General features: G+C 28.8%; 2 protein-coding genes across 2 annotated transcripts in view; both read right to left on the reverse strand.

Moving 5' to 3' along the window:
- Window positions 1–4,771, reverse strand: part of LOC107453307 (dynein axonemal heavy chain 3) — a 109,723-nt gene extending 104,952 nt beyond the window's left edge. The window contains exons 1-3 of the mRNA XM_087162125.1: window positions 4,755–4,771; window positions 3,243–3,327; window positions 2,134–2,320 (exon numbers count right to left, since the gene is read on the reverse strand). Coding sequence (XP_087018251.1) covers window positions 2,134–2,320; window positions 3,243–3,327; window positions 4,755–4,771 — 289 coding nt within the window. The remainder of the gene's footprint in view (window positions 1–2,133; window positions 2,321–3,242; window positions 3,328–4,754) is intronic.
- On the reverse strand, window positions 3,626–9,476 carry LOC147810864 (uncharacterized). The gene is made up of 3 exons (XM_087160880.1): window positions 9,011–9,476; window positions 7,453–8,097; window positions 3,626–4,019 (listed from the first exon to the last, which is right to left on the reverse strand). The coding sequence occupies exons 1-2, from the start codon at window positions 9,155–9,157 to the stop codon at window positions 7,840–7,842; spliced, it is 405 nt and encodes a 134-aa protein (XP_087017006.1). The 5' UTR covers window positions 9,158–9,476; the 3' UTR covers window positions 3,626–4,019; window positions 7,453–7,839.
- Between the last annotated feature and the right edge of the window lie 2,218 nt (window positions 9,477–11,694).

The following is an 11,694-nucleotide window of genomic DNA, read 5'->3' on the forward strand; positions in this document are numbered from 1 at the left end:
AAGCAAAAGGATATTTTAAAAGCAAAATAAAGCAAAAAGATATTTTAAACACTTTTATAAGAAGTAAATAGGAAAAGCACAATAATTATAAATGATAATACAGTAGGGAACCGATTATCCGGAACGATCGGGACCATCGCTATTCCGGATAACTGATTTTTCCGGTTTTCTGAATCGCTACAAAAAGCCGTTTTTTTATTGTCAAACTCAACTAAAAAAAAAAAAATATTTGGAAATAATCTTAAAAAGAAGAAAAAACAATGAAGTAATACCAGGGTTCGTGATTTTTTTGATTTTTTTAAAAAAAATCAAAAGAATCAGATTTTTTTGATTTAAATCGGATTTTTTTGATTTAAATCAGATTTTTTTGATTTTTATTCAGATACACTGAAAGAACTTTAATTTATGATTAAAAAAAATTATAAATGTTGAATCAAATTAACTTAATATTAAAACTATATTGTAACAATATTTTAGAAGCTCTAACTAAAATAAATTTTCATTATAATACATGGCTTTGAATGCATAGCAACCATTTTGAAACAAATGCATGATTAAAGACTAGATGAAATAGAGAATTTAAAGAATACTTCAGGGGTCTGTCTGGGTTTTTCTAAGAGTTACCTATTTTGTAAAAATTAAAAATTATATTAAAAAATCAACACAAATATAGTAAAAATATGGATTTATTGTTTCTTACGAGACACAAAAATAAAATTTTAAGAAAAAGTATTTTGTGTGATTATTCTATCATTTTCTCTAAAGTTGAATTTGTAAAGGTACCGTTAAACGGTAGTAAATTTGACTTGGACAGACCCCTTTACTTTAACTATTAAAACAAAGTTTCAGTTAGCAAACCATAACTTTAATTTAAAATTGTGATTTCCTTTTTTTTTCTCTTGATTTTTAAAATGACAAAATAAATGTAGCAGACTGTGTTTATAAATGTAGTCATTCATCAAATAATAAATAAATATTTAATCTAGATATTTTTATATTAAAATCATCAATTTTAATTCTATATCAAAATAGATAAGTTCAGCTAAAAAAAGAATTAGAAAATCTATGTACTCATAGGAATTTTTTTTCACAAAATTTCTTTATAGAAAATCAGATAATGTCAAAGATATTGTAAACATTTTATGAGAAAAAAATACCAATTAATAACCCTACTGCATCAAATAGACTTTGAAAAGGAAGAATGACACTATATTAGAAAAAAAACATCTGAATTCATCAGCCTTTTTTTTTCTTTTTCTGTTTTTGGCACATTAGGGTATTCTTTTTCATATAACCTCAAGCTTCAGAAATATACATTTTCCACCAATAAAATATGATGTATATTTTAATTCACGCCTTTTCATTCAAAAGGTAGAATTTTAATTAACATTATTTGTATTACTTTTTGAAAGAAATTCATGTTTATTAATTACTTTCTACAGCTATGCAAGTCTATATTAAGACAGCATTAAATGTTTACTTTAATCTGTACTTTCAATCTCAAGAATCAAAAGATTTTTAAAAATGTAATTTCAAATGTGTTGGAATTTAACACACACCAGAAAGTAATTTCGTTAACTAAAATTAATTAATGCAGCAATTTATTTAAATTAAATTTTAATACTAAGAAAAGAAAACAATAAAAGTATCAAAAATTTAAAACACTGTTTTTTAACTTTTAAAATCAATATATATAGATAAAAAAAATTAGTTGATTTAAATCAATGATTTTTTTAAAAAAATCATTTGATTTAAATCGTGATTTAAATCAAGCTGATTTAAATCAACGAACCCTGAGTAATACACTAATGATTACTTCCAAAATGATGGTAAGTTAACATCTTTCAAAAAAGAAAGAAAAATCCTGAAATCTTATGAGGAAAAAAAATTTTTTTAAAGAAAAATGGCGGGAAAATTAATCGAATTTCGTTCCGGTTTTTTGGTTTTCCGGTTTTCTGATTTCCGGATAGCGGGTTCTGTACTGTACTATCTTAATTTTAAAAAAAAAGGCAATGGATATTACTAATATCTTTTTGAACATCATTGTTTAAAAGTGTATCAAATATTTATAGTTATGAATTAATATTTGATCATACAACATTTGCCTATATGAATATTTCTTCATTAGCTTACCAATGCTTCTTTTCACAGCAAGATAATAACTTTGTCGGATTTCTTCAATAAGCTCGTTAGATTTCTGTTCAAAAATAGATAATAAATCCTGCTTGATGTTAGCTTTCTTGCAAAGTGCTTTAAAGGATAACTGTAGTTCGGGAAGATCTTCATCTTTGATGCCATTTTGAACATAATACCAATAATTCTAACAAATAAAACAATTACATAATTACAATAACAAATATAAACAATTTGAGAAAAATATGAAGATTAGGAAATTAAAAGATAAAAATACATATCGTTCAAATTTTCTTAAGGAAAATGTTTATAAAAACATTTTTAAAAGAAATAATAACAAATATTTTGATGCAAGCCCTAGTTATTACTTTTTAAATTTCCTTTTTGAGTTTAAATAAATTCTTAATAAATCTAAAAAAGATAATTAATAAATAAATTTAAAGTTATAAGCATTTGTATTGCAAAGGTTATCAACATTGAAAGAAAATTAAAATCTGCTAAATTTTTAAAACAAAATTAGATATTTATTTTTAGGAAATTATTAAACCAATGCAGTTTTAAAATTTATAATATTGCATTAACTTACTATTTTAAAATTCATTTAATAAAATAAGACTTAAATATTAAAGAATTAACAAAGTCAATTAAAGAAATAGGATTCTCTTTGTACAGGAAGTGCAATAACACAGATATTATTTAGAAAATTCTAATAATGCTTTGACTTGTTTTCAGAAAATTGTAAATCTTATTATGACTAAACAACATTTTCAAGTTTAATCATGAAACAATAAATATATGAATCTTGCATAAAGTTAGTTTTTTTAATAAACCTACATACAACCTAAGATGTTTCCCAAATCATTAGTAATTAAATTATGTAACATGGAAAAACTGGTGAGTAAAACATTTCTAAAAAGATTCAATGATTTCAGGCATCGACTTATTACTAAAATATAAAAATAACTAAATAAGTAATAAAAAAATAAGAGGTAATAAAATTAAAATTTCTGATATCTGAAATTTGGACTCAAAAAAATTTTCTAATTAAGAATATCAGTTGCTAACCAAATATAAAAGTTCAATAATAGTTTTAATAAGAAAAAAATTACTTCACAATCTTCTTTTGATGGCAATTTTGCAAGATGTTTCTTCAAGTCCTGTCTTTTTTGTTTAAGTGTATTTAAAGGCTTCACACTAGAAGAAATATTACTTATCAAACAAATATGATTTTTTTTTTTTTTTTGTAAAACAAAATATAAAAAAAATCACTTTCTTTTCAATATATGGCTATCAATAAGAAAGCTTAGTCATCAGTTAAAAACAGTATAATATTTACACTTTTTAGTAACATTTATTTTGTTCTTACAAAACTCCTAATAGAAAAGAATTGTCTGCATTCAGGCTAGAACAACAAACTTTCAACTAAATTTCATCAATAAAAAAACAGAGGAAAATTCCTAGTGACAATTAAAGAAAAATAAATTCTATATACCTATCTTTATCACGAGATAATGAATTCCAGCTTTTCTCTATATTTAGGTTTTCCTCGGAAAATCCTTTCAGTGGTTTTAATCTTAAAATAAAATTAAGAAAATTAACGCAGAAAAATGCAGGAAATAGTAATTAAACTATAAAATAAAGATTAATATTATTTAAACACTGAAAAACAATAGAAAAAAATGTCTAATGATCATTAAGAAATATATAAGTGGAAAAAAATATGAAATGAATCTCAAAATTTAGAATGAAAATCAGTATTGAATTATCGAAAACTGAATATAACCTTGCCAGACCTGAGGATCGAACCTAGGACCTGTGGCACGGGAGCGCAAAGCACTACCACTCAGCCACCGGGCGTCTTTATCTGTACCACCAAAACAGTATATCTGTTTATGGTGTCAAGATTGTCTAGACCAGTGATTCTCAACCACTGTGCCGCGGCACTTTTGTGTGCCGCCAAATTCTTAAAATGTGCCGCCAAATATTAGAAATGATACAGTACAAATTATAATGCTTTTTTAATTACGAGTAAAGTTTAAATTAAAGAAAAGTGTATATATATATACAGTGAACTCTCGCTACTACGATATCCGATACAACAATAACTCCCTCTATTACGATAATGTTCCGTGGTCCCGCCAAACTTGCATATGGATTAATGTTATCTTCCTCTCAATATAACGATATTCTCTGAAGCAGTAAACCTCTGTAAAACGATTTTTTTTTCAAATTTCAACATTATTTTTCATTTTTTTTTACTGGTTTTCAAATAATGTAAAATGCCTTTTTGTCATCTTTTACCATTTTTTTCATCTTTTCTGATAAAAGGGTCACTGCTGGTTATGATCTTTCACCCCACTGTTATTTCTTTGCACATCAGAGAATGGCTTTTGTATTCAAATTTCATTCCCCCACTGTTGAGGTACTTAGACCACCCTAAGAGCTTCATGTTTTAGAATTGCCTCCTTCAGTTCTTAAGAAATCACCATTGTAACATCATGAGTCATAAATGACCACACACATCACAGTAACACCTGCGACCCTGAGAAGGTACTGTTTCTGTAGAAGGTGGGTGGAGCACGTTTATTGAAATTGAGGAGGAGAAAAAAATGTATACTGACCATTGGTCATCGTTCATCACTGTCACTTAATCCCTGATTTAAACTACACTTGGTGTTTTCATGAGCTAGCGAAAATTCTACGATCAGAACTTTTCGCATTTAGTGCTGCTAACATTTTCAGCTTGGTGAGTCTTCAGTGTATTGGATATTTTTTACTAGTGTAATGGCAGGGAGAAAGCAACTTTCATTTCAAGATAAACTTAACGTTATTAAAGATATTGATGATGGAATGAAACAGATTGATGCAGCTAGAAAATACGGATTATCTCAATCTACAGTTGCAACGTTTCTAAAGAAAAGAAAACAGATCGAAGATACTGTAAGTTCAAATTTAATTAATCCAAAGCGTAAACGACTAAAAGTCGCAACTAATGAAAACATTGATGCTGCCGTCTTAAAATGGTTTCAAGAGATGAGAGCAACAAATATCCCGATAAATGGTCCCTTGTTATGCACACAAGCACGTAAATTCGCAGTAATGCTAGGGAACGAAACTTTTAAAGCTAGCAATGGTTGGCTAATGCGTTTTCGGGATCGACATGGAATAACTTTCCAGGAAGTTCACGGAGAGAAAAAATCTGCTCCGATTAACGAAGCAAATGAATGGAAGCAAGAGAAGATGACAGATATTCTTCAAAAGTATAAACCAGAGAACGTTTATAACGCAGATGAAGCTGGGCTGTTTTTTCAACTCCTTCCCGATCGAACATTGGCATTTAAGGGTGAAAAATGTTACGGCGGAAAAAAATCAAAGCAGAGATTGACTGTTCTTCTGTGTGCCAATAGCACAGGAACACACAAGATTCAACCTCTTGTTATCGGCAAATCATTGAAGCCGAGGTGTTTCAAGAATGTGAAAAGTCTTCCAGTGGAATATAAAGCCAATAAAAAAGCTTGGATGACTTCTAAGTTTTTTTCTGAATGGTTGTTGATGTTAGATAAAGAAATGAAAAAGAGGAAGAAAAAAATTGCTTTATTAATTGATAACTGCACCGCTCACACCTCAATTCCAAAACTACACAACGTCGAAATTGTTTATTTCCCGGCCAACTGCACTTCGATTTTGCAGCCACTCGACATGGGCATAATCAAGTGTTTCAAAGGAAACTACAGGAAGCGTTTGGTTGAATCGATACTTGTCAACATCGAAAATAAAGTAGAAGATCCTTTTAAAACTGTGAATGTCAAGGAAGCATGTGATATTATTGCTGGTAGTTGGTGGGAGGTAACAGAAAAAACTATTCAAAATTGTTGGAAAAAGGCCGGTTTGTGTGTCTTGGAAGATGAAATTGTTTCTAATAGTGAAGAAAATTCCACAGACAGTGATCTTTCAGATAATCAAGAATTAGTTTTGAATCTTCAAAAATCTTTATCCCAACTTGAGGAAAAAATGGGTAAAACATATGGTGTTAACGTGGAGGACTATTTAACTGCGGATGACGATCTCACAATTTTCGCAGGAGTTAGTGATGAAGAGATTCTCTCTGAAATTACGGATGAAATGGAAAATAATGATGAGGAAGAAGATGGTGATGATGATCCATGTGTATCACAGTCCGTATTGTCACCCCATGAAGCTCTTCAATCCGTAAAATCTCTAAAGACATTTTTCTCAAGTCTTCCATTTACAAATGAAAATCATTTTCGGGCATTGGACTCTATGCATACTTTGTTGGTTGACTTAACAGTCAGAAAAATGAATAAACAAACAAAAATATCTGATTTTTTTCAATAAAAATGTTTTTTTAAGGTAAGTTTACAATCTTATGTTCTGTATTTATATCCATTGTTTTTAATGCTTAACCGTAATAAACACTTTGCAAATTAATTTTTTCGATAATATATAAATATATTTATAGTTAATGAATATATAACATTAAATTTCAAAAAATCTCATAGCGTCCCAGAATTATGTGGGCCCTCGATATAACAATATATCCCTCTACAACAATATTCTTATTTGGTCCGCAAAATATTGTTGTAGCGAGGTTTTACTGTATATATATATATATATATATATATATATATATATATATATATATATATATATATATATATATATATATATATATATATATATATATATATATATATATATATATAATTTTTCCACTCTTTATCCGCGGGAACATCTTTGTCAGCGATTGTCTTGTCTCTGACAATCTTAAAATAAGAAGGAAGTGTTTAAGTTGTCGTTGACAATTTTAAAAAATGTTGAAATAAGTAGGAAATTTAATGATCATTAAAATTATTAATTATCAAAGGAAAGCAAGCTAAATATTAACTTTCAAACTTAAATAAAAGCTAATCATTAAAGTAAGCTATGCAATTAAAAGTTATAAAAAAAAAACTAACGAAAAATAAGCTAACAATTAATAATCAGCAAAAACACTAGTTGACAAGAATTAATAATCAGCAAAAAAACTAGCTATAGAAAACAAGCAAACAATTAATAACTAGCAAAAAACATAAATAACTGTTACTGACTAATAAAATATTAGTCGAAAGAAATAATTAATCCCTTAATAAATGTGCTTTTGTAGTACTTTATTTCACATTCACAATTATTATCACAAACTATTTAACACAGTGTATTATAGTTAAGTAAATAACTTTTAAACTAATTTTTTTCATTGTGTGCCGTCAAATTTCGAAATCGTTAAAAGTGTGCCGTCACAAAAAAAAGGTTGAGAATCACTGGTCTAGACCCAAGATGTGACCCAAAGATCTATTTTTAAATTAACATATTAATTAAAAGTTACATAGTTTAAAAAATATTAATTTCAAAACAGATTGAATAGTTATAGATACTTTATTATGCAAAATGCATTAAGTGTTGATTTTCTTAATGAGAAAAAACAAGCTCATTTAATCATGATTAAAATAAAGAGAGTTGGCTATGAATTAAAATTATGACCATCAATATCAGTCCAACATGCATAAAATTAAAAAATAAATAAAACTGAAATATTAAAATAAAAGTATTCCTGACTCAATATATGTTTTCCAAAAAACTCTAGTAGTAACCCATTTAGAATAACTCTTTCAGTACGAAATATAGTGAGAAAAGATATTTTAAAACAATTTAATACAAAAAATAATTATAGCAATAACAGTAATAAATAATATAAAATAAAAGGATATTCTTAGGTTTCACTGACAACTTTGAAGGTAGATGTAACTTGGATAATTGACGAACATCAGGTAACAGAGAACCATTCCTGAAATTTGCACCGATTAAATTACTCGGTTTATGATGCAAATCTTTCGCCTTGTAGGAAACAAACCTTGTCCGGGTATGACTGGCAAAAAGAAGTGGATACTGGTTAAGCTCCTTGCAAATCTAGAAGCGCAAATAAAATTGTTCTTAAATAAAAAAAAAGTGGCATAGAAATATTTTTCAAATTTTAAAATTACAAGACAAATTAAATTTATATGTACATTTAGTAATTTGGATTACATTAAAAACCTTTAAAACATAAACTCTCCTAGGCAAAATTGGAAAGAAGAAAAAAAATTAAACCTTACATGGATAGAATTTCAAATACATATCACCCAATCATAGCCAAGCACCTAGCTCAGTTCTTCAGAGCTCAATCTTCTAATGACTATGGTAGGAATACCATGTAATTTTAACCATGTTAAGATGATGTGGTCAGCCCCAGAATATATACAATCTCTCAAACACTACACCACAACCACAGAGAGAACTTTCAGATATGACATATTTAAAGTGCCCTTTGTTATATACATGCTGTTATTGATTTATTTGTCAGAAGAATTTTCAGTAGATTTGCTGTTAGAATAGCATTCCTAAAACTGAAAAACTAAATAACAAAAACTGAATTTTTGAAAAATTTTAAAATTTAGTAAATAATAAAAAAAATGTAAAAAAAGTATAATTACAACAAAAAACATACATTGGACGAAAAAAAAATGGACGAAATATTCTTTAAAAAAAAGTGTTAAACAAAAGCAATTTTTGATTGAAAAATAAAAACATTAAAAAAACCTAAGATATAAATAGATCTACCTATTCACTTTTGACAATTATTTTGAACTACTTTATATTAAAAAATGAATGCATATTACACTGCCTCTATTTTTAATTATTAGAGTAATTGGATTTTAAAAATCTGGGAAGATAATAATATCAGGAATGGTAAAACTTGAAGCTTTAAAATGTTATTTTGATTCCATAAATATTAGTAATAATACAAATTAGAGTTCTAAATTATCGTGTTTAAATCAATTACCTCCATATATTCTTCGGGGACATCAATATCCTCCACAAATGTTTCAGAAATATCAACATCAGGCAAAATTTTCTGTTTCTTTTTAACAAAAGATGTAAGTTCTTTCTTTTTAACACGTTTTTCTTTAAACTTGGAATTATTTTCCATTATTTTGAAACTAGGCGTACATATTCTTCTATAATCCTAAGACTCCATATCTATCTGACAAACTTAGTACATAGTTTTTAAGTATTGATACATAACTTATTAGTTCGTTAAATCTAGCATGAAAATGATATATACTAAGTTTCACGAGTAAGCTGAAACGGAATTGAAAAAATTAGTGATAATATCAATTAAAACAAAACTATTTTATTTTTACGAAAAATCAAAAGTTAAAAAAACTAATAAAACAAACTTTTATGGAGTTTTCAATTCACAACAAACCCGCTCTCAAATCCAAATTTAAGAGGCATTCAGCGTAACCATGACAACAGCGTAAGTTTGTCCACTGCCATTTCCTAAAAGAAATACTACAAAAAGGTGCGGAGTTTGGAAATAAATTTCGAAAATTAATAAAAGAGTAAAAAATCATTTAATAAAAAAAATTTCATGTTTTTTTAATTATTTAGTTCTAGAGCAGAAGAAACAGAGAGCTTTATATTAATAAGTTTTCAATTTTGACAAGCCTTGTACTTACCAGAAATAGGCTATAAAAAGCGAATTGAAAAAATAGTTCCGTCTTTATCAATGCGGAGTTATGCACCTCTCTTATAACTCTAGAATCCCTTATTCTATCGTCCTGAAATTTTGATAACTGGTTCAAGGAAGTTATTTTAACAAGTATTATTATTTAGTATTATTATTTTATTATTAGTATTAGTATTAGTATTATTATTTAGTTCAAGTTATTTTAACCTCCGTTCCTGAAATTCGCTCGAAATTTTCAGGAGAAAATTCAGGAGAGTTGTTTGAAAAAGGGAATTATCCCATTGATTATGCTTTAACCTGTGGGGATTTGCGATACATGGGGAAGAAAATCACACAAAACATGGGGGCACAAAAACATCTCACGGTTTGCCCAACGGTTAAGTGATTCTTGTCCACAATCCGTCTACTATTGAGGATTATTTACGTCACTGTGGTAGGTGCGAGCCGGGAGCAAAATTCGTATCAACCAGCCATACCTGCGTCACCTCATTGGGAGGCAAAAGCTGTATTCCCTGAGCCAATGCGACTCAAAAGCGGTAATTGAAATAAAAATAGAATCAATTATGGATTGAAAAGCAAAAGTAATTAAAAAGGGATACTAATTCGTTCTGGAGAAACACAAATAATGGAACATAGAAATAACATAAAAATTGGGAAACATCCCTAAAGATGATCTGAAGAGATGCCATCACAATTTTGATCCTCTGCAGAGGGGATGGCACTCCCGCTTCGGTAGCCCATTGACCTGCACGCGAAGTCGAGTAATGGTAGCATAGTTTAACGAGGACCAATACCACACACCCTCGGTCGCTACGCAGACTGATCCAAGTGGTCACCCACCCGCACACTGACTGCAACCAGTGATTCTTGACTTCGGTGATCTGCTGGGAACCGTGTCCTAACGATCAGTCCACTGCGGGACCTCTAAAATCGTACTAACTGTTCTTCAGTTCGACAAAAGTTAAGTTTATAAGTCGTTCTATGAGCCTTCATATGCGTGTGAAAAAATAAATAGTAAGAAATTGCTACTTAGAGAGGAGCTTCTCTCAGGGAGAAATAATTCTCTTTAGCCAATCGTTTTGAAGCGTGGTGGTAGTGAGTTCGAATCCCGCAGAGAACCTAGATGCATTTCTTTGTGCTATCCTCCTCTTATTTGGACTATTTGTTCCTTTTCAACCTGCCAAGAGTTTATGAATATTTCTTATTTATTTATTGTTACGCATACGATAAGCCTTTTCACTGTATTGAGCACAAAAATCAGTAAACATTCCTGAATGAATTTTAAATTAGCAGAAAAAGGATTTATAAATTTAATCCAAGGTTCAATATGCATGTAGCTATCAGATAAACGTTTGTATTGCTAGTTTTATAATTAGACGTTTGCCGGCTGCCTATTCTGCACTACACTGAGAATTTTTTCCTATATTTTTAATGTACTTTGTGCACTTTAAGCAAGCTACCATAGTTATATCCTTCTGTTAGGGTGAAATACCTTCAATGAATGCTGGTCATTAACTTGAAATCCTTCTCAGTTACATAAACTCTGAATGTATAATACATTTTTTCTGCCCAATCTGTCTGTTGTTCAGTTTTGATAAAATAAATGAAAGATACCATACTAAGTTTCTTCAAGTTTAAGTATGTTTTCCTTTTAAATGAATAGCGTGAGGCAGGGCCGGATTAACCTATAGGCACACTAGGCACGTGCCTAGGGCATACGAAATTCAGGGGCCTACGCAAAACTTGAGAGAAAAAAATTTGTTGACAAAAATAATTTAGCTTTAAAAACAACAGGTGTATTTTGCACAAAATTATGAAGATAAAAATAAAAATATAATATTTTTCGGTAATAAATTATTTTGCAGAATCTTATAATCTAAGATATTACTTTTTTTTGCGATTTTTGGATTCAACGAAATCTTGTATTATGCTGTCGAATTGCAGATAAAGTTCGATAAACAAATTTTTATATTAAAATCCATATTAATAAAATA

This window comes from Parasteatoda tepidariorum, chromosome 4, assembly GCF_982258835.1.
Source record: "Parasteatoda tepidariorum strain Cologne lab strain chromosome 4, Ptep-v5.0, whole genome shotgun sequence".
Classification (NCBI taxonomy): Eukaryota; Metazoa; Arthropoda; class Arachnida; order Araneae; family Theridiidae; genus Parasteatoda; species Parasteatoda tepidariorum.